Source organism: Ceratotherium simum, chromosome 2, assembly GCF_057802395.1.
Source record: "Ceratotherium simum simum isolate JZ-2026a chromosome 2, ASM5780239v1, whole genome shotgun sequence".
NCBI lineage: Eukaryota > Metazoa > Chordata > Mammalia > Perissodactyla > Rhinocerotidae > Ceratotherium > Ceratotherium simum.
Window position 1 is genome coordinate 51,053,860 of NC_141901.1, and position 27,920 is coordinate 51,081,779.

The window sequence follows — 27,920 nt, forward strand, 5'->3', positions numbered from 1 at the left end:
CCTGTGTGACGCTGTCTCTGATTTCTCAATGCCCACAGCACTTGACTGCATTACGGGTAAAGATTAATAGCCAGCATAACAGAAGTCCCAGCTGAGCCTACAGGTAATGCAAACTTCTCTGGACTTGTTGGATGAATGGGGACCCTCCCCACAAACATAATTTGCATGACCCACATGCAGGAGAGAAAGGGAGCCTGTGATGAAGAGGTCAGTACAGAGGTTCCTGGGAGCTGAGAATGGGAAACAGACAGCATAGCATGAAGTCTTGTCTCCCAGACTGGTCCCAGACTGGCTGGTCTCAGGACCCTGTGGAGAAAGGAGATATTGGGCAAAAGCTAAAGGAGCTGTTTTCACAAGAGAACCTTTAGAGAAATGGGATCACAAGCAATCTTGGGTTCGTTTGCAATCCAAACAGAGTATAATGCAAAGACAGAATGAGAGGTAGGCACTTTTCCTTGCTTACCACTGAACACAGTCTAGCTTTGGCATCTCATGTGCTCCAGCATGCCAATTGCAGTGGGAGCTCGTAGATCTGAACAGAACAGCAGGAAACCACGTGGGAGTGGACTTGTTTGTGAGCTCATATGAATTTCCCAAATCTTAGGGAATCCCCAGAAATACTGAAGAACACTTTACAGATGGCCAAGACTCTGCGTAAGCAGCCTGGAGCAAAAGTCTGTAGAATTTGGATTATTAGTGATGATACAGACACGTAAGGCTTGGAAAAACTTAAGTTATGCCAACCTTTGTTTATGACTTGAAATGGTTTAAAACATATCTCCATATAAGTACTGATTTGATCCTCATAACAGCCATGTGAGGTGAATATTATTATCACCAGATTTCCCCTTTAGCAATGGATTTGAGCCCAGTGTTTATTGTGGAGTTTGGAACTTGTCATCAACAGACCTAAATTTGAGCTCTGACTCTTCTGCATATGGCTGGGTGATCCTGGATGAATCCCAACCTCTCTGAGCTTCAATTCCTTACCTTCAGGACAGGAATAACAATCCCTTTTGCATGAGGATGCTGTGAAACTCTGAGATGATGAACAACTCCTGTAGAATTGTAAGAAATTATTATGGCATGTGACTTTCTACCATTGCATTCATCTTCTGCCATAAATCAGTTGTTCCTATACATGTCTCAACAGACTAAAAATAATGAAAGAAGCCTTATTCATGCCTTACTCTTCTCTGTGTCATCTCGTCCTGCACAGAGTAGGTACTCAATAGGATGGTGTGGAATGGGAGTGATGAGTTTCCCATCTCTAGTAGGAGTGGAGTAGAGAAGATGCAAACTTCACAACAGCTTGGACTAGACACCAATCCTGAGAGACTCAGCTTCTTTATTAAATTAATCGGATATACAACAGGTACAGATATAATAAGTCAAATCAAGTTTCCCAGGAACATAATATATGACTAAGACAGATAGAACATCAGCCACTAAGAGAGCAGGGGTTGGCCAACTTTTTCTGGAAAGGGCCAGATAGTAAACATTTTAGACCTTGCAGGTCATACAGTCTCCGTGGCAACCACTCAACTCTGCCATGTTGTGACAGCGGCCACAGATAATATGTAGGTGAATGGGAGTGGCTGTATTCTAACAAACTGTATTTAAAAAAACAGGTGGTGGGCTGCATTTGGCCTGTGGGCCATAGTTAGCCAACTCCTGAGACAGAGGTTTGTCCTGTTGCCAAGGAGGATTTATAACACAAGAAGCTGAAAGTTAAACCAAGCGGTAACATAGAATGGAGAAGTTGAAATCAAGGTATAAAAATAAAGTCCTCCATTAAGTTTTAAAAACTAAAATGAACAAGTACATAATTGGAGAGAAAAGAAGTTTCATGTAATATGTCTACTGAATTAGATAAAAACAAATTTTATTCTAGAAGTTCAAAAAGGAAAAAAGAAGACTTTGTGGTTTTAGTTGCCTGAAAACTCACTATGGACCAAATAGTGCAAAGCGGCTTCTTAGAAAATCTAATGTGCTCTAGATCCCATCAATGAAAGCAGAGCATCGGAACAAACAGAATGATAATCTCAGGGGAGCAGGGCTGTGTCTGCCTGAGTCCCCACTGGCTCCCGCGCCCCTGTTCCAGCGCCAGACACGCAGGAGGCGCTCACTGAGAGGTCATCATGCCCATGCTCTCTTTGCGTGGAGCAGTTGGATAACTGAGTGTCTGCTCCGTGCAATCTCCGTCTGGATTCAAACATGAAGACGTGGTGTTTGAGCTAAGAGCTGAAAGGTGGTATCCAGGTGAAGAAGGAGGCGAGGGGCTGGGGAAAAGAGAACCCCAGGAAGGCGACAGCACCAGAATCTACTCTGATTCTCTGACAGGGCTCAATTCCACTCTTTTTTCCCTTCAATATTCCAATTAAAATACATGTTTCTAAAAAAAAATGGGGGGGTATCATACTTTCTAAGAAGTCTTGACTTTACCTTTGTTTTCTGAAAAATATGCTCGCTTACCTGAGAGAGAAGAAACAAATACATTGACATGTTTAAGGCAACATTTGGAGTATTTCAAATGAGGCTATAAAGGGAGATGAATTTCAGGAACCGGTAGGTCTACAGTGGGAGTTCCCATAGCCACCAATAATCCCCTTGCAAAGGAACTAATTATGTTTGGAGAGGATGTGTGTGCCTGATAAAATAATTAAAAATGAATTATTCTTCTTGGAAATGCAAATTACTGAGTGTTAAAGCAACACTGTTGGTCACATAGAAAATAAATTACCTGTGTTTTCTCAAGTCTGTTAGGGGGCACTGATTGATTTCCAATTCTGGCTACAACAGGGCCTGAGCAGCTTTTTTCAAACAAGAGGGGACCTCAGGGCCAGTGGGGACAGTTGTTGTCTCCTGGGGGACAGGTTTTGAAAGCCTTAAGCCATGACACCCCACCACCACCACCAACACCTCTGACTTTTCCTGGCTGGGAATAGGAATCTTGAGGAACGAGAACTGACCCACTGCTCCCCCTGAACTCCTAGCCCCTGCTGGAGTAGGAGGGGATGGTGGCAAAGAACTACCACCACACCCTTTCCTACCACCCAGTGCTGTCAAGTCAAAGAAAATAAGGCATCGGCTAAGAACCAGAAGCCAGCTGGACCTTTTGGTGTGGGGAGGAAGGGAGACCTGAGCCCTTGGGGGGCTGACTGGAACACTGTTGGGAAATTAAAGAGAAAAAAAAGATTTTTCCTTAGCAACGACTTAATGAGTCTTAAAGAAAAGAGAAAAAGAAACTCAGGCCACGAAATGTTATCATTTTATCAAAGGACCAATATGGATGAAGCACCTACTATGCAGAGCTTGCTCTTGAGTGGCATTTATAGATGAGATGGAGGAAGAAAATGGGCTTTCTGCCTTGAAGGAGGTCATGCTCTTGTTGGGAGGCAGATTTGATGGGCATTTCCGAGGGGATCAGTGACATAGAGAGGTGGACAGCAGAGGGAAGCCTCACCCTGGGCTTTGCCATAGGTCTCATTTAACCACCAAGAGGCTATGTGAGGAAGGCACTTTCCTCCTTACACATGGGGACTCTGAATCTCTGTGAGGTGTGGCAAATGTGAAATGGGATAACGATGCCATCTAGCTCCTAGGGGGATGCTAGGGGTGGATGAGGTAATACACAAAGAAACACTTAACAGTGCCTTGTACCGTGCACTCAATAAATGTCCCTGTGATTCCTAGGTAAGTTATCCAAAGCCACAGACACAGAGAAGGACAGAACCAGGATTCATTCATATCCTAGTCAGTCCAATTCCAAAGTCCACACTCTTTCCATAGGGCTGCAGGCGCCTCTTGGGATTCAATTGTCTTTATCCTCCTCTTCTCTCCTGTTTGTGGTCCTGTCTCCAGCCTCTTTCAAGTCTATCCAGAGAGCCTTTTCATTCTGTGCGTTTAGACTCAGTCTTGACAACTTCCTGGTCTTCCAGTATAAGCAGAGGAGGGAAACGAGCAGAAGAATGAACAAAACGATGGGACAGACGAATAGCAAATAGCGTAGAGGTGCTGATGAGCAGATCCTGGAAGGAAATGTGGGCTCTGCAAAAAAAAGGAGAAACATGAAGAGAATACAGTCTTCAACTTATTTCTACTAATCAATTATAAACACTTCTGGGATTTATTATTACAGGCAAATATATGTAAAAATAACAGTGCCAACTGGCAGTCGGCCCCTTAAATCTTATGTGAGCAGCAAAGGAAAGAGTGCTGGGAGAAGAAAACTCCAGAACGGTGCTCTTCCAACCTAACTCCCCCTCGCCCAGTAATTTCCAACCACTGGAGGTTCCAATGACCTACTTAAAACTAACAGCCAGAAAGCAAAACAAAACAAAAAAGAAAACCTCTCCTTTAATCTTCTTTTCTCAGAAAAGATATCTATAATTCAACCCTCGTTCTCAACTCTGTTGCTGGTCCTGAATTTTTAACTGAGTTATTCCCACTGCTGCTTCTTACACACACACACACACACACACACACTCTGCACGGTCCTTATAAAACAACAGCACCTACAGTGAGAAGCACCATCCCTTCCTGACTCTGCAAATGGGTCTCCCACTCCCCAGGCACCCTCCATTCGGCTCCTTTCCTGTGTTACTCTTACTGTCCCCTGCATGGGGCATGCTCTCTGCACCCTTCTGGGTGCTTCTGGCCTAGTTCAGCCCACACTTCCTCCCCCAGGTCTTCCTACCTCAAGTCAGGCAGAGTTCTTCTCTTCTAGCCTTCTCTCACACATCCCTTTGTTTAGACCTCTTTCATTCCCTTTTAACCATCTCCTTTGTTTCATACTTGAGTATATCTGATAGTGCCATTTGTTTCTATATCCCCGACAGTGCCTAGAACATGTGCTTGATAACCTTTGCTGATCTGAATTAAATTGGACTGACTGCAACCACACAGACAAAAGATACTATATAAAGGCATGCTGAAGCATATGACCATCCAGCAGCTGCAGTCCGTGGGGAAGTGCAATTAGCATACAGACACTCAGAGCACGCACAAGCAGCCCCAAAGAGCTTCCTGGCCACACGGAGCCAAGGAAGCGAAGGTGAGAGGACTGCAAACACCACAGGTTCTAGGAAACAGTGCCTTGAGTTACTATTCAAAGGACTGGGTTTACAGTCATTGACGCAGAAAGACACATGCTTAAAGAGACACCAACTACTAAATGTAGCTTTCCACCTACACTTATTTATGACAAGATATTTGAAATCAGGGCTGTTCTGAAAAATCTGATGCTAATAGAAGCTGTGCTTTTATTCGAAAATTGCCATGACACAAGCAATTTCTGCTTCAAGGGTTAAGCTATAGGATTCATGGGATTATAGACTCTTAGAGATCAAAACAACAGGTTTCGAGGTCATTTCGACCAACCTCATGCTGCAAGAATTCCATTTTCAGCACTGCTGATGCATTTTGCACCTTGAAGAATGTCTCTTTGTTGGAAGTCAAGGAAGAATCTAAATATTTGTTCACCTCCTGCATTGTGAATTCCTGGAGGACAGGGCCTGTGTCTTATGCATCTTTTTATTTGTGCAGCACTTTGTCCATAGGTCATCAATGGAGACTGATGAATGAATCAATTGCATGAGTGCATTCCACACGCAGGAACCCAGGGGTGGCTGCCATCACGTTACACAGAGTAAAGATCATCACTGAACATTAGGCTGGCAGCCCTGAATGGGGCTGGCAAGCAGCTGCAGGGGTTTGTGGCCTGGATTTTCTCTGGTCTCATTTGTATTCTGCATCTTTTCTTTTTTACTTTTTTTTTTTTTTTCACCCAAAGCCCCAGTAAATAGCTGTATATCATAGCTGCACATCCTTCTAGTTGCTGTATGTGGGACGCGGCCTCAGCACGGCCGGAGAAGCGGTGTGTCCGTGCGCGCCCGGGATCCGAACCGGGGCCGCCAGCAGCGGAGCGCACACACTTAACCTCTAAGCCAAGGGGCCGGCCCTGTATTCTGCATCTTAAATTTGGTTTTTGTTTTTGAAAGGGTAGGTCATGATAAAGCTAGATTTTGAATTCTTTATCATGCCCTCTCCACATCTGACCTGACCCCTCTCTCCAAGGCCCTACTTGACTGCAATAATTCTCCCAGGTCTTATCTGAATACATTTGAAGGCATGTGGTTAAGAAGGAGGTATAGACTGCAATGCTGAAAGAAAATGGAGCTGTAGAACGAGCGGGTGGGAGTACTGGCCTTGACACTTCACGCTACTCATGTGAAGGGTGGTGACTGAGCACCTACTACATCTCAAAGAGAGCTATGTTCAAATACTTCTCTTCAACTTACCATTATTAACACTGGACAAGTTACGTATCCTCTCTAATCATTAGTTTCCTGGTCAATCAAATGGGGATAATAATTTCTAGAGTTGTGGTGAGATAATGCATAATAAAGCATTTAACGTGGTACCTAGAGCATTTGTTGATTCAGCAGGGAATGTTAGCTAGAATGCTACTGAGAACGTTAAGAAAATGACAGATAACCTTCTCCCGAGAGACGAGGCAGGGAACAGGGTTGATTACTCACTCAGGGGCCACTGTATTACTGTATTACACTGAATACAGCCACTCAGGCTTCGCTGTATTCATCCACAGGCCAAGTCTTTCCCTTAAACCTCTGATCTTGCTGTCCCCAAGACTAGGTGACATTCATCCAAGACTCAAATGATTACTCAGGAGACTCTGGCTTCCTTTTCTAGTCACAGGAAGCAGAGAATTGGGAAGTGAGAGTCCATGGCACCCATGCATCACCATTACTAGGATGGTGGTGTGATGACGGGGAGAGGGGCCGGCACATAGAAGGTGGGAAGAAATCGGGTACTTGGCTTTGCTGCCACTGAGACTCTAATCTTCAGCGTGAAGGGACTGCCAGAGGGCTTGACTATCTTACTAGGGAGGAGGCTGCTCTGCCATCAAAGGACAGAAAAGTGCCCTCCTCACAGTGCTGAATTGGCCAACAGCGAGCAACTGTCAGCTCCAGTGCTTCTAAATTACCTCTCCTGGGAGGGCCGTGTTTGCTCTAGATCCTACCATCACCATTTCCCACCATCTGCTTCTCACTCAAATCTGGATTAGAATTGGTGAAATTCGAACTCATTAAGGTTTGGCATTTTGAATCAATCTGAGTAAGTGCCCAATGCTCAAAGTACACGGCCTGCAAGACAGAGCCAAAAATGTAATGAGAACACTTCATCATGAGGTTTAGTTTACAACTTGCTTCTACCCACAGCCAAACAAATCACAAGGAACATTCCTTTTTGATATTACGTCAGAAACACTGACTTTGGAAGAAGAAAGGTATGCGATAATGAGGGGGCTACTAACTCCTCCCCCACCCCAACCAAAACTTGGGCAACTGACCATGCCATGTGTGGCCATGTAGGAGAGTTGGCTCCTACCAAGAAATAAAAAGTAAAGTAAGGTAGCCTGATACAAGTGCATGCCAGAATAAGTGAACCTCTGACAGAATCCTGTTTCAACCTAATTGAAGACTAGCTTGCTCATTCTTTCATCAAGCATTTGTCGAGCACTATGTGCCAGGCCTTACTGGAGGCACTGGGTAGCGTAGATAAATGGCATGGTCTCTCCAGAAACTTCAGTGTGGTAGGGGCACATAACTTCTTTGGGGATCCACTTTCTAAATATATCCTTACCCAAATAAAAGCTGGGAAATAGTAAAAAATACCATACTACTACAAATAATCCAATCCCCAGAAAGCCTGATGGTCTTGCCTATTAATTAATCACAGAGAATTCTCTAGAATACAGTATTTATGTCTTGGGTCTGTGAGTAAGGTAAAAAGACTCAGGTAGCTGTAGCCCCTGCCTTGGCTTAGTCATAGCTAAGGAAGAAAGATGGAGAAGACAACGCAAGGTCCACTCCCCCAGGGAAATGCCTCTTAACTTTTCTGCCTTCACTTTAGCCACATGTTCTAGAGTTTTACTCTGTATTCCTAAGCTAACTCAACTTGGAATTGCCAAATAGAGGTGGTGGAAAACTACTTGAGAAGTGCGAATAGGTAGCATATTATAGTTGACCTGGACTTTATTAATATATAGAGCTGGTCCTTACCAGGAGTGCAATGACACTGTGATTCAGTATTTGAGCATCTTCTATGTGCCCTCAGGCACTGTGCCCGTGCTGGGAACGAGACACTCAGAGTCTCTGCCTTCTCAGAATGTACAGTCTAGCAGTGACAAAGGATGTTAAACAGGTGTGATGACTAAGAGAATAAGGTAAGTCACTGAGAAAGTGGCAGTTAAGTTAGCAGGTGAAAGATGATTAGATGTTGGCCAGGGAAAGATGGCATGGAGGAGCACTCCAGTCAGGAGGTGGTATAAGTTCATGCAAGATGTTGGACTGTCAGTTGTGTCTATTCTCTTCTAATCTTCATCCTCTTCCTCTCCACTGGCTCTTTCCCCTCTAGAATGTAAACGTGTTCAAGTCCCTACCATCTTCAAACCAAAACAGAACAAAGCAAAACTTTACTGACACCTCTTGCCATTTTTTATTGTCTTTTCTCTTTCCCTTTACATCAAAGCTCTTGAAAGCCGTAGTCTGTATTTGATGTGTCCACTTTCTCACTGCAGTCTGACTCTTCTCATTACTTTTCTGTAATTGCCTTATATTGTTAAATCCAATGGATATTTTCCCATTCTTATCTTAATTGACCTCTTCGCAATAGATGAGTCTGTTGGCTCTCCCTTCCCTCTTGATAACCTCTCTGCCTTGGGTTTCTAAGACACCATCAAACCCTGGTTCTCCTCCTAACTCTCGGCTACTCCTTTTCTTCTCATTCGCAGTCTCCTCTTCTGCACTCTTCTGATAAATGGTGGTGTCTCTCAGGGGCCCATCCTTGGGCATCATTATGGCCTATAAGTTGATGACTTCTAACCTACAACTCTGGCAAAGATCTTATCTGGAAGTCCCTATCTCTATTACATAACTCTCTCTGGATAACTCACAGGTACTCCAAACTCAATTCCAGCCCAATTTACTCAAAATTGAACTGATCTCCCTCTTCAGACCTTTCTCTTGTATTATCTAGTTTAGTGAATGTCCCCACTATCCACCTATGCAAGAAACTTGATATTCATCCTTGATTCTCCCCTTCTGCTCATTCACCCTCCACATACATCTAATCAGTCTCTAAATCCTGAAGATTACATCTCCTAATACTGAATGTGTCTCCTTCTCTCAGCTCTCGTGGGCACTGCCTTAATTCAGGCCTTCATCTTGTCTCACCTGGGTTCTTACAATCAATTTCAAATAGTTCTCCCTGCTCTGTGTCTGCCTCTCTTCCAATCCATCTTTAACATCACTCCCAAAAGGAGCTTTCTCAAATGCAGATCAGGTGATGTCACTCCCTTGCTTGAACTTGTTCAATAACACTTCATAACTTTCACTATAAAGTTCACTTTCCTTAGCTTCATACCCAAGACACATTTGAGATCTCTACCCTTCCCACCTCACTAGCCTCATCTCTTGTCATTGTATCACAGTTTCTACGATAATCTTGAATACCCTTTCCTTTTCCTAAAGTATGTTTCTTCCTTTTTTATAGACCCCGTACTCTGGGGAATCTTCTGAGGTCTCCTCCCCACGCAGCCCTTCACTCAGCCCTGCCTTTGCTCCTCCAGTAATATCCTGAGACTACTTCTTTGATGACACCTATCATGTTGGCTTCACTTCCCCCAGGAATGAAGTGGGGGCTCAGGACTCTGAGCTCTGTGGGAACAGACTCTGTAATACAGTCATGCATCGCTTAATGACAGGGATACTTTCTGAGAAATGTATCATTAGGTGATTTGTCGTTGTGCAAACATCATAGAGTGTACATACACAAACCTAGATAGTATACTGCATACCTAGGCTCTATGGTTCCAATCTTACGGAATCACCATTCAATATGTGGTCCGTCGTTGACCAAAATGTCATTATGCAGTACATGACTGTACATGCTTTGTATCCTCAGAACCTCATATAATTACTTATCGAACAAATTAAAATATTTTGTCACATATATATATGCATATGTACGTACTTACGTGTGTGTGTGTGTAGCATGTTTAGAGGCATAAGGGAAAAGGAGTTAACATCTACTGAGCACTTACAATATGCCAGGGACTCTGCTAGATACTTTAGACACATTTGTATTACGGTCCTCATTTTATGAGAAAGCTGAGGCTCACAGCAGCTGAGTAACCAGAGTATGATTTCATAGCTAGTAGGTAGGTGGTAGACCCGCAATTTGAGCCTAGGTCTATCTGGTTCCAAACCCTGGGATTTTTCATCACCCCATGCTACCTCCCCAACTACCAGAAAGGAACAGCCAGGTAGAGGAAGCCAGATGCTACATGACAAGGATTTACTTGGGAACCCTTAACTGTACTTATAATGAAAACTCTCAGGGTGTCATGTCACAGGCTTTTGAGCTTCTTCAATTGTGAAGAATACAGACCACTCAATTTTTAATCTTTTCTTTCCAGAGTTCATCTTTTTAAAACCTTACATTTGTTTTACAAGGATTCCACAAAGATTAACAGTATATGTATGCTGTAAAGGATCCCATCCGTCTCAGAGGAGATGCGCTTTTTAGTCACAGAATATACACTTTTTACAGTTATTATCTATTTATTCTACTGCAGAAACTGCTGAGTCCACAGAGCCTAGGAATTCCAGTGGGAAAATATATATGGAATGTGCTCAGGGGTGTGGGACTTCCTGTAATTGTTGGAATGGAAGAAAAACTGATAGGAAGAAAAATTCTGCCTGGACACTTGGGAGAAAAAATCTGTTGAAGAATGGACAGAGGAAGAGGGTGATGGACCACCAGGGAACAAATTAGATAACTCTGACTTTCACTCTAGAAGCCTTGCTGGAGTTGAGATGAAACTATCCCTACTTCTGAGAAGTTGCCACACATTCTCGGTAGCACTCTTTTCCCCCTAAGGAGTGTCAACAAAGCTGGCTGGTGGTTTAGGAATTTTTTTTTTTTTTTGGTGAGGAAGATTCACCCTGAGCTAACATCTGTTGCTAATCTTCCTCTTTTTTTGCACGAGGAAGATTAGCCCTGAACTAACATCTATGCCAGTCTTCTTCTATTTTGTATGTGGGTCACTGCCACAGCATGTCTGACAAGTGGTGTAGGTCTGTGTCCAGGAACTAAACCGGCGAACCCAGGCTGCTGAAGAAGAGTGTGCTCCAAACTTAATCACTAGCCCACAGGGCCAACCCCAGGAATGTTACCTTTAATGATCCTTTTTACTCATCCTGGTGTGGGGCACCAAGATCACACCTCTGCCTCTCCAATAACTCTTACCACTGTAAGTTTAACTATAGTCATCTCTCACCTTCTCCTTAAACCCCGCCAGAAACAAGTGGCTCAGAGAATGAGCTAGCTATAAAATCTGCCAGCTCATTGATCACCAGGGAAGATTTACTGGGCTGGCTGGAGAAATTTTTGCTTTCATTAACAAATGCTTCATGAATGCCCATTATATGCTTGGCACTGTACTGGCTGGAAGGATTCCCTCTTCTCCCTCACAACCTCTGGTTCCACATCCCTCCCAAAGCTGTGCACTCAGCTGAATATGGCGACCTTCCTGCATAGAGAAGGATCACCCTTTGGCCAATGGTCTTCAAGTAGCTGCCCTCCTTGGTGGAGCCTGTAAACAAGTTCTGTAGGGCACACTTCCTCCTTTGGTGTCTTTCGAGGTGAAATTAGGCACACCAAATGATTTTCATTGTCAAAGTCCTGGTAGTTTGTCGAGCACATAGAGAGATACGAAGCTTGGCACTTATTCATTAAGAAAGGTTTTTTTTGTTTGTTCTGTTTTTGACTCAGGGAGCATTTAGAGGTAGCTGACTTTGGTTCACTGGTTTTGGTTCAAACAAAAAGTCACCATGTCCCTATCCCTCATTCCCACTCCCACTGCAGATCAGCATTCTGAGATTAGAGAGTTGGCCAAGAGGTAAGGATGTCTGCTTCGAACATTGGTTATTTAAAGGGATACAATGTTGATGGCTTTTTTTGTTCGGGAGGAGAAAGCGTGGAGCAGGTCAGATGCCCCTGACACTTAAATGTCTATGCCAAAACCTCATGTAGACCTTGTCTGTCCAAATGAGTTACTATTGAGAGAAATGGCAAAGTCATTTTCTTTAAGGAGTCTGTAAAATTGTTTTCAGCCTGAAGACGGAGCAAAACATAGCTGGGAGGAAAAGCATAAGAAAGGACCATGAGTCATGGCAGATTAACCCATAGTTACCTGAAGGCAGCACCGTGAGTACCATCCGCTGTGACTCATCTGACGCTTGGTTGACCCACTTGCTTGGGTTGCCATGTAGCTGCCACTCTGCCACTCTGCACCAATACATTCCAGCATCCTCCATCTCCACCCGATGAAGCTTCAGGACAAAGTCTGTAGGGGATGAACGGTAAGAGTGCAGGTGCCTCCTGAGCCCCTCTTCACCATACTCCAGCAAGCCGTCATGCTGCAGATTCACCAACATCTTACTTCCAGAATTTTCTCTGTTCCAATACCACGTTACAGAGAACAGGGAGGCTGAGCTGCCGGAACTCTCCAAGCTACAGTGGATGGCCACCTCCGTGTGCTCGGTAGCATTTTCTGAACGGTGCATTTTGGAGACACGTACCTTACTTCCTAGGAAATAAAATGGTAGTAAATTAGGGAAAAATTCAAACTTTTAGATTGGACACCTCCTCTGAAAAATCTAGTTCTCATTGAGGAGATCCATCTTATAATCTTTAGACATCAAGTCCTTCATCTTTAACATTTTCCTTGACCTCTGTCCTTCTTCCATATTTGCCAGAACATTCTCTGCTATGAATCAAACCAGCCACTTCCCTTCTTTAGTCCTACCTCTGGCCTGCTGACCCTGCCACTGAAAACCATCCAGCTTTGGGGGGTGCTCTGCCCTACTGCTTTTACTTCTCCATGGTCAACTCTCCCTTCTACTCCCCAGACGGACCATTCAAAACTTGCAGCCCTCCCCTCAAGTCATATATTTCACCACTACCCTTCATTCTTAGCAAATTACCCTCCTCCCATACACCAAATATCATCTCAGGTATATACGCAGGGAAAGAGGAGGCTATCCAAGAGACACAGCATTTTTACACAAGTTTTAGAATACCACTCAAGGAGACTATTAAATTATTACATTAGACTAAGTTTTAAATAGATTTTGACATTTACTTTTTAAAATTTTTCCCTGCTAATCAGCAGGTGAGGACTTGGAACAAAGGCCAGAGTAGTCACAAATAAAATAAAGAAATTATAGTATGCGCTAAATTTTCAACTCTACTACAAACACATTTATTAATCTATCTTTAAAAGAATGACTTTGTCCGATCTTGGATTCTTTTTTAGTTATCATCTTTACTCTCTCCTTCCCTTTATGGTGAAGCATGTGAAATATTAGTTTATATGACACTGTCTCTGCTTCCTCACCTCAAATTACTCCCTACTTCATTGCAATCAGCCTTCCAATCTCTCATCACTCTACTCTGGCCAAGGTCCATAGTAAGGGCCCAATTTCCCAGCTCAAGGGATCCTCCAGTCTTTTTTGTTGTCTCTGTGTTTTTTGTCACTGAAGTCCATTTTCTTCTTGAAATTCTCTCCTCTTTTGACTTCAGGGAAAATGTCCTTCTCAGTATCTTTCCCTGGGGCCTCTTCCTTAACTCACTCCCTACACCAGGTGCTCAGCTGGCCACCCTCAGCCAGCCACATCCCGATACGTTTTGCTTGACATTCTCAGTATTTTAAAAGAATTTGAATTAGTTGTGAACATTCTCAAACTGAGTGATGTCACCAAAAAAGATTTTAGACATTTCTTGATATACTAAAACATCGGACAACGCTGAGCCCACATTTCTAAACAGAAAGCGCTGGCTGGAGCTAGGAAGCAGCTGCCTCCTTAAATGGGTGTGCACACACTTCAAGATTTGGCTTGGACAACTGGGAGAAAGGGATGCCAGCCACACAAACGGAGAATGCAGAAGTATGCATGAGTCTTGTGGGATAACAGAGATAATAAACACGATTTGGGACATGCAGAGTGTGAGGGACTCTGGGGCGTCCAAGTGGAAATGTACAACAGGCAGTTGGGTAGAAAGGCCTGGAGCTCAGGAGATGGGGACTAAGCATAAAGACTTAGACCTATTTCATTGAAGGTGGTAGTTGAAACCTAGGCAGTGTCTAGGAAGTTCTGAAGAGAGCAGAGAAGAAGAAAAACAGGCCCAGGATCTATCCCTGAAGAACACCCACATTTAGCAAGGAAGATAGGCCTGAAGGACACAGAGAAGGGGAGCCAGAGCGGCAGGAAGAGATCCTCATGCTCAGCTACTATTTTGCCCCTGCTGCTTCAACACACTGTGAGCTCCTTAAGGCAAGAGCTGTGTTTTATTTACCTTTGTATTCTTAACTGCCTAACACAGAGCAATGCTCATTATAATCTTATTTTTTTGACGTTACATTGAAAATAGAATTTTAAGCGCCAAACAAGATTAATTTATTTGCATTCTGCTGTTGGATCTTGGCCAGTTCCTGAACCTTAGCTGTGATATTCATTTAATTTTAATCAACATTGGAGGTGACCTAACTAACGCTGAGAGATCTAATCAACCCGGCCCACATTTAGACCACAGCACTCTTAGACCAATGCAGATGGATGGAACTTCTATTCCATTTTTACAGATCTCCTGAGGAAGAGGAGATTCCCTCAGTAAGCCATTCCAACAGTTAACTACTCTTATTTGCCTTATGTTTAGGCAGCCAAATGTTGAAAAGCAATTTCTCCACACATCCCTATAGAGTTGTACAGTTTCTGTTCACAGTGGTAGAAATATGCTTCGTATTACTCTTTCTTTGCCAAATTACAGTAGAGCCCCACTGGAATGACACAGCTTGTTATTATAGAGATCTGGAGATACGATACCCTGGGTAGCTGCATAGACCAGGCTGCCAGGCTGATAAGTAAACCAATCAAAGGGATCTTGTTCCCATCCAAGCTTCTCGAAACCTCAGACTGATTCACCTTAAGTGACTCTTGCCACCTCTGGTGGGCTGCCAGATCCTGAAGTTATTGTGAGGGTGGACACTATTTCTGTGACTCTAGGTCATATTTTTACCTTCACATAATCACTCCATAGAACAGCTGCCCAAGAGAAGATGGCCATCCTATAGAAAGACGTGAGAACACATTCATAAGACTTGCCTGTGAGCCTGAGTTTCAATTCTGTTAGACCTGACTTCTTTTCCCCAAGCTTGTTCCAAGCACCATTTGTAGACAAGAGCCATTCCTCCACAGCACAGTGATATCTGCCCTGATCGCTGTCTTCCACATTCAGAATGTGTAGCTGAAACAAGTCTTGGGAAACTTTCTCAGCGTGGAATTTTTGTTTTTTCCGTGGGGTTTGAAACTCATCCCCATATTTTACAACATTGGTCTGGTCCATTTCCAGGATCCTCAGCCAGGACACATTAGTGGTAATGGGAGAGAAGTACCAAATCACAGCTAACCGAAGGTTTCCAGGGGGCAGGGACAAGACGCTACATTCTATGTCAGTGTTGGAGTTGATGGAGATCTCTTGGACTTGACTGCTTGAATTCACTTTTAGCTTGCTCTCTAAATTAAAAGAATGGAAATACTTTTGTTACTTTCCAGAAAAATAGAATTTTAAGGTAGAAGGGATATTAGGTCAACTAGGGCAATACCTCCTACTTCCACCAGATATGTGAATTCCCTCTTCAGCAGCCCCACTGACTGTTCATTCAGCCTCCAAACAACTCACTACCTGACAAAGCAGCCCATTCCATCTTCGAACAGCTCTGCCACTAGAGAATTCTTTCTGATATCAAGTTGAATTTTACCTCTCCATAACTTCCACCCACAGGTCCTTGTTCTACCCTTCCCCAGGGGAGTGGGATAGGGAGGGTGGGGCAGGGAGGAAGTATCGTACAGAAAAGCCCAATCTCTTCCACATGATAATGCTCCAGTATTTAAGCATGACACCTTCACATCTATAGCATTTCATAAATTAAATCGAGAGAAAGTAGCCCTATTAATGCTTTGCCTGTGTGTTCACTATCCTGAGTACTCCTGGATTCACAATTTGCCAAAGTGTGTATCTGCCTTCAAACATGGGTAAACAAAAGGAATTGTATGTGGGCTATTGAAATTGAATGTCTCTTTGCAGCCACTCTACTGTGGGAATATTGTATAGATAAAGAGTCAACTACCCCTTAAACCCAGCAGCTTTTCTGCTTTGTCACAAAGATGAATGATAAAACCTGGTTTCCAAATCTTATTCTAACTTCTCGCTGACATCACCAATTCTAATTTTGTAACTGCTTATTGATGTTGCCAGTAGGTCCCTTTACTCTTCCTTCAACAAACATTTATTAAGCACATACTATGTTATGTGACAGACTATTCCAGGCTCTGTGGGTACTTCATTTCAACGGGTTCACAGTCTAGAGGGAGAGACTAGTACAAGGACAGAGTCTTAGATATTACAGGATTGTGTCACCCAAGTGAGACAGAGGTATGCAGAAGTGGCTATCAGAGCACACAGCAGGGGTACCTCACCCAAGTATGGGGGTGAGAGGAGGCTTCCTGGGGGAGATATCTCTAATCTAAGCCTTAAAGGTTAGTAGGAATTAGTCTAATGGAGAAGGGGTTAAGGAATTCCACACAAAAGCAGCTTGAACAAAGACTTTGAAAATGAGGGAGAACATAGAGAATTTGAGGAAGTGCAAGTAGTTCAGCGTGGCTGGAGCTCAAATTCAAGAAGGAAAGTGAAAGGAGATGATACCAGAAAGACATAAATGTACCAGATTATAACGGACTTTGCATGCCATGCCATGGGAGTATGGGCATGAGGTGGACATGGGGGAGTTGTAGATGACTCAGTTTTCCCACTTGGGTCACTGGTGGATAGTAGGGACATAGAGAACAAGGTAGGAGGAGCAGCTTGAGAGGGATAATAATGGTGCATTTATGTTTTGACACTGAGTGTAGACATGTCTTAGAGGCAGTTGCATAGATGAGTCTGGAGATCAGAAAAGTCTTTCAGGATAATGGATTTGGGAGTTGTCAGCATATAAGTTGAATCTGTGGGTAGGAATAAACCTACCTCAGGAGACTGTGTAGAAAGAGAAGAGAGCAAACTGAGGATGAAACGCAAAGGAATGAACCAGTGGAGGAGAAGAATTCTGCAAAAGAGAATGAGAAGGAGCAGTCAGAGTGTTAGGAAGCAAACCAAGAAAATCTTGTGTAACGAGGCCAAAGAAAAAAGAAATTTCAAGAAGAAAGGACTGGGCCAACAATCTCAAATACCACAGAAATGATAAGTAAATTAAGGCATGAGTTAATCAATGAGCAGATCATTACTATGGCCAAAAATATTGTTCCAGAGAAGAGAGAATAATGACAGCTTCCATGTGTGGAGCAACTCCTTGGTGTGTCAGGTACTGTACTAGGCACATTATATATGTCACCACTTTTAAATTACACATCACAATTTATTGATGAGGTAACTAGGCTTAGACAAATTAAGTGACTTGTCCAAAGCTACACTGCTATCTAGCGCTTGTCAGATCTAAATGACTTCAAAGGCTTTTGAACACTCTGCCCTGAGAGAATGGATATCATGAAAGAAGATACAGGACACAGCAGAACTTTGCCCACTTTTAACCCCTATGCTCAGTTACCAATTGACAAGGTAAACTATATTTGACTAGAATAATAAATTCTCTAACACTTATATATTAAAATAAGTGGATAAATGTATGCTAATGGAATTTAAATTATCCATACCACTAGAGTATAGATAGACATTCCAAACATTTAATGACTGGTAAGGTATGGGCAGCGACCAATCCAAAAGAACGCCTCACCACTGGAGTTGGTCCTAGAGGCCCCCTGCTATGCCACATGGTACCCTTTAGTTGCTGGGTGGTGAAGACTTAGGGGAAGATGGGGAAGGATCATGGAGCAACAGTTATTATTAATCAGTGTGGAAGTATTTCAATATTTTAACAACCAGTATGGCCATCCCATGTATACTAACTTAACATCAGCCCGGACATCACTTATGTATCACTTATGGATATATATGGTGCTTACTCATACAGTACAAACATGAGGAGAAGGTATTTTATGCTTTAATTCTATAACCTACCCAAAATTGGGAAAATTTTTTTTTTAAAAAAAAGCAGGGATTAATTTCAAGTAGTGTTTACCTGGTAAAGTGACAACTATCCTCAATGGGGAAGAGATGGCAGAAGCCCTGGCGGGGCTGTTTGTGTGTAGGGAATTTATGCCATAAACTTCTACTTTACACTGATAAACTCCTGCTTCTTCCTCGGTGGCATCATAGATTAGGAGTTGAGAACGAAATGAAGAATGCGAGACTTTCGTCTTCCTTTGGAACTGGGATAGGAAATCCCCCCATTCAATAGTGCCATTATGGGTGATTAGAATAAGCTGATGAAAGACTTGAGATCTAGCTGGCTGGAACTGCCATATCACAGTGAGTGGTACCTTGAGGTCAGAGTAGCCAGCCCTCACTATGCAGGACAGGTCAAATGTATTGGTTAATTTCACTTGTGGTTGACGGCTCATCAGATTAACTTGTAAACTTGACTCTGTGGGCAGAAATGCAAAACACATATTTCTAAGATGTTTATCAAATCAAAGTATAGTACTTCCACATTTTCCTAGTCACTACTTCTTCCCATTGAACCATGCATTCGTACATTGGGAGTATCAAATGTTTTGGGGTAAAAGTTGATTCACAGTACAGTCTGTCTTGAATTCTGACCTCAATTTTCCAAAGTTGACTCTCTTCTAAGAGTATTCTCAGCAGCAACAACAAGCAGGCATTGTTTCTCCAGTCTGCTGCTTAGACAGCTGCTACTGAGTGGGTGGAACGCTCCCCAGCCCCAGTGGCTGGCCTCCTTCCCTTACCCCCACTCATGGGTTCACATCACTCTTTTGCATGTGCTAGAAGAAAGTCTGCAATCCCAGGGCTGCAGCTGTCAAAAACCTGAATGTGTGAGGCTCAGCTCCTCTCTGCGTATCTCTTCTGTAAGTCTACCCCAATTCATAGGATTTTGTTTTTAGCCTTGAATGACAACTTACAGGTTGTATCCTAAATACGATCTTGATAAAGATGAGTCAAGTTTAGAGATGAGCTGACAGACATGGTAACCAGAGACTATGCTCCGTGTCCTAGGGTACACATACCATAACTAGGGGATTCAAGACGACAAACAATAAAACTCCACTGCATTCCACTGCAAAAGGAAGGTACTGAAGATATGCAAGATCAGAGGATTTCTTTGACACTTACGCAGAGATTTGACAGTGACCAACATCTTCTGAGTCCAGCTCAGATCTCTGGCCTGGTTCCAGGTCCTCTCAGACACCCTGCACTCATACGTGCCGCTGTCTGTGACAGTGGTGGAGGTGATCTCTAGTTGGAAGGTGGCCCAGTTCATTTTCTCCAGCCTTGTGTTGCTGTGGTTATTGAGCTCCCTGTGGGAGGCACCCAGCTGCACGGTGCCATCCTGCTCCATGCTAGCCACAAACTCCGGCTGAGTCTGTTCCTGCGGGATGTGCCACCACTTCACGGACAGGAGACCCGCAGCTCCATCTGCCTTGCAGAGAAGGGTTAACGCCTCTCCTTCCCACACTACTTGCTGCTGGTTCTTGGTAAACACAACCACACTTCTTGCTGTGGATTACAGATTTTAGAAGAAAAAAGTATTTCAAGTAAGTGAAACTTTTTCTAAAACACAATGAAATCTCATTAATTAGGGCTTGACTAGTTTGTGACAAATCAGATCAGGCTTTTTACTCCTGCACCACCCACAGAAGAAAGATTTACTAAACACTTAAATAGTGGAAGCAAGACAGTAGAAAGACTACCAGAAGACTAATAGGAGAACATATTTACACTTAATTTATAATTTGCCCTTACTTTTAGTGATTTGTTAAATTAGCCCTTCCTTAAAAACATCTAGTTGGAAAAATATCTGGTAATATTTTGTTAGATTAATTAGGGTGGATGGATGAGCCTGAAAGTAATGAAGCTCTGTTTATTTAAATTTTTAGTTTTTTGGAATTCAGACTTTCACAGTTCAAAATGACCTTCCTCTCCCTACTTATCTTTCCCTAATTAGTGTGTGTTCTGAACAGGGAAGGAGTATTAGCAATTAGATTTCTGTTCAAAATACTACCATTAAAAACAATTACTTGGGGGAAAACACATATACACATATATATATATATATATATATATTTCTCTTTCCAAAATCATATATTCATTCATATATATATATGTTGTTGGTTGAAAGCAGACTCTTCTTATATCTGAACCACAATGTAAAACTATAAATGTAAATCTGGCTCCCAGCTGGGAAATTCAAGACGTGTAGAAATGCAGACATTCATTCAACAGACGCTTCCTGTGCAAGGCCTTGTCCCGAGTGCTTTGCGGGTGATGCAAAGATACCTCAGGAGCTCATACATCCCAGGCAGCCCAGTCTCATGCTTAAGGCCAAGGTCCCTGGAGTCAGAATTATCTTGGGCAACATAGTTGACCTCTCTGAGCCAATTTTCTGTCCTGTAAATATGAGAGTAATTACAGCACTCACCTTATTGCATTGTTGAGAGGACTAAATGAATGGCACATGCAAAGGGCTTAGCCTGGCTGGTAAGGGAAAGTACCCAGTGAAGGTTAGCTGTTAGCATTAGTATGTAATGACAGGCATTTAGTGAAAGCAGAGGTAGTTCAAAGCCAAAAGAGAAAAACAAAATAGAATAGGCATTAGAAATCTAAATAGGATCTAAATGAACTTGCAAATTGTTCTTCTCTGCTGAGGAAGGAATTCAGTCCTCTGCTGTTTTAGGTATATATATATATAAGTTACAAAGGCAGAATGAAGTTTAATGTCCACAAACAGGTTAAAAAAATATATATATATGCAAACCTGCTTCCAAATTTTGGGTATTAGAGGCATGATTATACTTAAATTTTTTTAAGTTGAAAATAGACTCATAACTGAAGTTTAGAAATTAGAGGGAAATTATTACTCATAATCCCACTACTCTAACCACTATAACCATTATGAATAGTTTCAACTAACATCAATTTTTTAAAAAAAACGAGGTTTCCTTAGTTCATTGTGGTCATTACTGCTTCTTGGTAAGAAGTAATAAACTTACCAAGTGTATGTAAGTTACACATTCACAGTGATAGTGAGTACCCCCTTCTATTTAAAATATTCATAGAATGGTAAAACTCTGCTCATACTTCAAGTAACGGTTTGACTTTCAAAACTGAATGCTCAACAGGATTCTTAATAAATTCACTAATAAATTTTTCTGTTTCTACATATTAGGCCTAGTTTGGACTTCAGCCTACATAAAGAACTATTTTTAGCTTTGGAAGGCCACTCTACTGATAGACTTATGATGTGTGCACCATGAAGCGCACCTTTAGATTCCTTTGGCACAAATTCCCTCGTACTAAGTTTAAGAAAGGTCACAGATATGTTCCAGGGGAGAAGGAGATGCACAAAGCAGAGATTCAGCTCTGTGTAAATATGTAAACCCGCCTACATGGTTTTTCCTGAATCCTAGAAAGTCAGACCAAATGTTTAGTATGAAAACTAACACCAACACACTTCCTGGCTGCCACTCGAGGCCAAAGCTTGTGCGCCTTCATTCCTAGCAAATAGGGTGACGAAGAACAGCATGAAAGGGAAACATCTATCTGTGAAGATGCCTCCAATGGGCAAGCGTAACAAAGATATCTTTATTTTTAGTTTGTTTTTGTTTTTCTTTTCGATTTTTGTTTTTGCTTTTGGGCAATTAATCTTTCTAGACTTTGAATTTAAAATCCAGCCCAGAGAATTCTAATATTAGTTGTGGATTTGTCTGTTTTCTCTCCACACAAAAAGCACTGATTATTCAAACACGTTTAAGGTCACTCAACCTTCACAAACTAAACGAGAGCTGAGTGCCTTTCAGTTTCACCTACAGATACTCAGACTCATTTGGACAGGTGTCTCATCACGTCACAGCAAATGCACAGATTCGAGTCTTCCCACTATCATTTACCTCTTCGTTTCTTACTCTGAGTCAGGCTTGGTGAAGAATTAAGACTTAGTATCACTCCCCATATCAGGTTAAGATAACAGAGGATTGACAAAAGACACCTGAAAGATGTTGGGGGTGTGGGGGGCATAATGCGGGTGTTCATTCTCCAGGAAGGAGGCAAAGTGTAGCTCTTTCCTCTTAACCTATTTATGTGACACAGAACAAAAGAAGACAGACAGCTCCGTTAATAGAGGTGTTCTCAGCTTGAAGAAAAACCCCATGTACAAATATTAGGACTAACAGCAAATAGAATCAAAAATGTAAGACAGCAAGAAAGACTTAAGGACAGTCTAACTGTATGCCATTATTTTATAGTTTAGGAAGCTGAGATTTAGAGAAGAAAATTTGTGTGTCTGTGGTCAGGGTCCATTTAACAGCTCAGGAACAGGATTTAAGTCTTCAGCTGGTTTGGGTGCTTTCCCTTACTCTGCTTCATCTCAAAGTGATCTGATTGGCCCCCGACTCTTAGGAGCCCTCCACTGTGTCCATAAAGGCACCCTGCAGTAACAAAGGAGGGGATCTGAAAGCAGCCCAGTCATTTCTGGTCCCAACCTCACATACCTGCTGGCTTCCTCAGGTGCACATGGCTCTCTGGTGACTGCTTTGTCTGAAGCACTTGCCAGGAGCCCACCTGAGCTCCTGCCACCTCTGCCACTGCACATCTGTAGCTGCCTTCATCCTCCGGGCCGGCAGTGAAGATCTTGAGAGAGAAAGCCCTGGGGCTTAACTTGGAAACCTGGAGCTGTCCTTGACTTGTTCTCTCTTTGTAGTCTTTCTTCAGGCCCAGCACTCCACCAGCATCAATGCGGGCTATTTCAGTGTCATTGAAGAACCAAATGACCTGAAGCTGTGGGTCCCGGCTGCTGCCCACCACCAGGCACACCAGTTCTAAGGGTTTCCCTTCAATAAACGTGCTCTCAGTCGTAATGTTGACTTGAAAATCTCTCACTGGGAAACAAAAGCAAGTCAGGTACTTAGAGAGGCCACTGCACTTGTCCTTTCAGTACCAGAAAGAGATGACACCCCGTGTAAGGACAGTACAGGGATTGAACTTCATGTAGGAGTTCAGTTCTGAGGAGCAGGTAGGCCAGAGAAATGCCTAGAATCAAAAATGTCCTTGACTACCTCATAAATCACCCAGAAAGAACAGCATACGTGGTCTTCTGAATCCAAGCCTATTAAGCAAGATGTCTGCATAGATGTAGAAAGTCTACAGTAATGCATTGTTTTTTAATAAAAATGCAAAACATTTTATACTATGTTGAATTGCTGTAAATTGTGATTTCTTTCTCTTTTTCAGCTCAGAATATCCAGTGGAATTTTCCTAAGTTAAAAGCACGTGTGATATATAACAAGTCCACAGCTAACATCACACTTAACAGTGAAAAGCTGAAAGCTTTTCCTCTGAGATCAGGAGCAAGACAAGGATGCCCACTCTCGCCACTTCTATTCAACATAGTACTCGAAGTCCTAGCCAGAGCAATTAGTCAGAAAAAGAAACAAGAGGCATCCAAATCAGAAAAAAAAAGAAGTAAAATTGTCTCTGTTTACAGATAACATGATCTTATATAAAGAAATCCCAAAAGACTCCACCAAAAAATTATTAGAACTAATAAATGATTTCAGTAAAGTTACACGATACAAAATCAATGCACACAAAAAAAGATTAGTTGCATTTCTATATGCTAACAATGAGCTATCAGAAAAACAAATTAAGAAAACAATCCCATTTACAATAGCATCAAAAAGAGGAAAATATTTAGGAATAAATTTAACCAAGGAAGTGAATGATCTGTACACTGAAAACTATAAGACACTGATGAAAGAAACTGAGGAAGACACAAATAAATGGAAAAATATCTGTGTTCATGGGTTGGAAGAATTAATATTGTTAAAATGTCCATACTACCCAAAGCAATCTACAGTTTCAATGCAATCTCTAAATTCTAATGGCATTTTTTACAGAAATAGAAAAAAATCAATCCTAAAATTCATATGGAACCACAAAAGATGCTGAATAGCCAAAGTGATTTTGAGCAAGAACAGAGCTGGAGGTATCACATTTCCTGATTTCAAGAATATAACAAAGCTACAGTAACCAAAACAGTGTGGTACTGGCATAAGAACAGACATATAGATCAATGGAACAGAATAGAGAGCCCAGAAATAAATTCAAGCATCTCCGTCAACTGATCTTCAATAAAGATGCCAAGAACACAACGGGGAAAAGGTAGTCTCTTCAATAAATGGTGTTGGGAAAACTGGATGTCCATATGCAGAAGAATGAAGTTGGACCCTTATCTAACACCATATAAAAAAATCAACTCAAAATGGATTAAAAATTTAAGCATAAGACCTGAAACTGTAAAACTACTAGAAGAAAATAGAGGGAAATCTTCTTGACATTGGTTAGAGCAATGATTTTCTGGATATGACCCCAAAAGCAAAAGCAAAAATAGACAAGTAATTGCATCAAATTAAAAAGCTTCTGCACAGGAAAAGAAACAATCAACAGAATGAAGAGACAATCTATGAAATGGCAGAAAATACTTGCAAACCATATATCTAATAAAGAGTTAATATACAAAATATATAAGAAACTCATACAACTCAATAGCTTGATTAAAAAATGGGCAAAGGATCTAAATAGACATTTCTCAAAAGAAGATATACAAACGGCCAAGAAGTACATGAAAAGATGCTCAACATCACTAATCATCAGGGAAATGCAAATCAAAACCACAATGAGACATCTCCCCACATCTGTTAGAATGGCTATTATCAAAAAGACAGAAGATAATAAGTGCTGGTGAGGATGTGGAGAAAAGAGAACCCTTGTACACAGTTTGTGAGAATATAAATTGGTATAGCCATTATAGAAAACAGTATAGAGGTGCCTCAAAAATTAAAAATAGAATTACCATATAATCCAGCAATCCTACTTCTGGGTATACATCCAAAGGAAATGAAATCAGTATCTCAAAGAGATATCTGCACTCCTATGTTCATTAGTCATAATAGTCAAGATATAGAAACAATCTAAGAGTCTGTCAATCAATGAACGGATGAAGAAAATGTGGTATATTACACACAATGGAATATTCTTCAGCCATAAAAAAAGAAATCCTGCCATTTTTGACAACATGGGTGAACCTGGAGGACATTATGCTAAGTGAAATAAGCCAGACACAGAAAGCAAACACCGCAGGATCTCACTTATATGTGGAATCTAAAAATGTTGAACTCATAGAAGTAGAGAGTAGAATGCTGGTTGCCAGGGGCTGGGGAAAATGGGGAGGTATTGGTCAAAGGGTACAAAGTTTCAGTTATGCAGGATGAATAAGTTCTGCAGATCTAACACACAGCACGGTGACTACAGTTAATAATACTGTGTTGTACACTTGAAATTTGCTAAAAGAGTAGATCTTAAGTGTCCTCACCACATGTGCGCGCGCGCACACACACGGTAACTATGTGAGGTGATGGATATGTTAATTAGCTTGCTTGTGATAATCATTTCACAATGCATACATATGTATATCAAAACATCATTTTGTATACCTTAAATATATACAATGTTTATTTGTCTAAATGAATAAATAAGAATAAATAAAGGCTGTTTTACATTTTTAAAAAATTGTCTTCAAAGAGAGAGAAAGGAAAGCACATGTGATGTGCCCCAATAGGACTCACTGGGTGTAACTTGGACACTTGAGGCCAACAGGACAATTTTTAATGGAACTGAATAACAATCTTCCTAAAAAAAGGAAGAAAACTTCAGTGATCGGCCATCTGATCAGTGCTTTTAGCAATGGATATATATGATTTATCGACCTGCTCCTATTGGACCAAAGCCTCTGTAGAGAAACGCAGGAATCACAGCTGAGGCTCTGCTCGCTTTGATGAAAATGCCAATAGATAGTGAAGAGTGACACCATTCCAAATTGGAAAAGGGGTCAGGTGGAAGGAAATTCCAGCACTGAGACAAGACCTCATGCTGGAAACTGGAGCTACCGTGAGGCCCAGGTGTCTGTGCTAAGTGCACTTTTGAGAGACTCACCTGTCTTCTCTCACCAACCGGGTGAGCTTAGGCAGAACATTTAGCATGTCTGAGGCTCAGGTTCCCTGTTTTTAAAATGGGGAGTCGACCACTTGCCTCATAGGGTGGTTGTTAGGACTAAATTAGATAATGTAGATAAAGTGCTTACACAGAGCCTGGCAGGAATGGTAACAAAACTATCTGCCTGTGTGGCTTGTGGAATCTATCTAACCAGTCTTACCCATGTAAAACCTCCTGTGGACAGAGCCCGAAATGGATGTCCTTCTTCTTATTTATCCTTCCCAGATGACAAAAACAACATTGACTCAAATTCTCTAAACCACTTTTTTTTAGATCCAAAAAAAGATTAGAAAAAAACAAAAAGATATCCCATAAATACCCATTACCTGCATACTAATGAATTTCCTGAGAAGATAATTACCTGCTGGCTGGATCCTCAGAGTTGTGTGATCTGTTTGCTTTTTCGTGATGAGAGTCCAGGTTTCATCTGGATCCTGAATCCATTCAGTTGCCTCACAGAACAGTTGCCCTTGATCTGAGGGCTGCAGCCTCCTTATGGACAGCCTGAAGGTAGTGACCCCCAGCTTGGCAAGCTGCACATCACCGGCTGCAAACCTCTCTGTATACGAGGGCCCAGGGATCAACATAAAATCTTTGGAGAGGGAAATAATCTTGGTGGCTTGGCTCCTCTCTCCATCCTGCATCAGGTACCAGGTGACAGAGAGGTGGGTATGTTGAGCTGTGGCTTTGGATGCCTCACAGGTGAGTTCTAATGGCTCCCCTTCCTCCTTACTGAGAGTCTGGGAACTCATGGAAGCAGACAGGGTATCCGGAATAACTGCAAGCAAAGGAACGATGATAATTGACTTGCCCAGTACCTATCAGACTAGCCTCCTTAGATGAAGAATGTGCCCTGACCCATCATCTGTAAAGCACATACTTTGAGTTGCTTTTCCATTAGCCATATGCTTTCTCAGCCATATGCTTTCCATATTGCCAATGGGAACACTGGCGTCTGTGTACATACAGTCTATGGAACTCAGCAAAGCTAATGGCTCCCTGATGTATGGACACTGACTTTACTTTTTTAGGATAGGCTGTAACCAATTTAGCTACTCAGACACAGAGTATTTAAAGGGGAAAAGCAACAGGAGCTGGAAGACCTAGATTCTGATCCTAAATCTGTCCCTATCTAACTACGTGAACTGGAACAAGTCACTCCACTTCCTTAGGCCTTAACCTGCTCCTTTATAAAATAAAGTTCTGAAATAATCTGTTATAATATATCATTCAGAGCCAAAATGCAAGCCTTGCCAAGGTTTTGATAACCATCCTACCACCCTACCATTTTCTTCTTCCTGAGAGGAAATCACACCACCTGAGCATGAAAACAATGCTTAGATTCAATCAATGAATATTTATTGAGCATCTACTCAGTGCTAGCCACTGTGTTAGGGGCGGAGATAAATGTTCTCTTCTCATGGAGCTCAGGGTGAGGTAGGAGAGAATCATATAAGCAGCCAATTATCTCATAAACTGGGTGAGTGCTAATAATAGTGGTATGAAGAGAGCACCAATAGGAAACAAAGATGGGAATACTGCCTGAGACAGTCAGGACAGGTTTCACAGCAGAGGTAATATCTAAACTGGGT

General features: G+C 42.0%; 1 protein-coding gene across 1 annotated transcript in view; it reads right to left on the bottom strand.

Annotated features, from left to right (window-relative positions):
- Positions 1-1,328: 1,328 nt before the first annotated feature.
- Positions 1,329-27,920, bottom strand: part of CD101 (CD101 molecule) — a 43,107-nt gene continuing 16,515 nt past the window's right edge. Inside the window, exons 4-10 of the mRNA XM_014779978.2 lie at positions 26,690-27,106; positions 22,770-23,156; positions 19,396-19,779; positions 18,284-18,688; positions 15,255-15,665; positions 12,284-12,679; positions 1,329-4,050 (exon numbers count right to left, since the gene is read on the bottom strand). Of these exons, the coding sequence (XP_014635464.1) occupies positions 3,815-4,050; positions 12,284-12,679; positions 15,255-15,665; positions 18,284-18,688; positions 19,396-19,779; positions 22,770-23,156; positions 26,690-27,106 (2,636 nt within the window). The 3' untranslated portion in view covers positions 1,329-3,814. The remainder of the gene's footprint in view (positions 4,051-12,283; positions 12,680-15,254; positions 15,666-18,283; positions 18,689-19,395; positions 19,780-22,769; positions 23,157-26,689; positions 27,107-27,920) is intronic.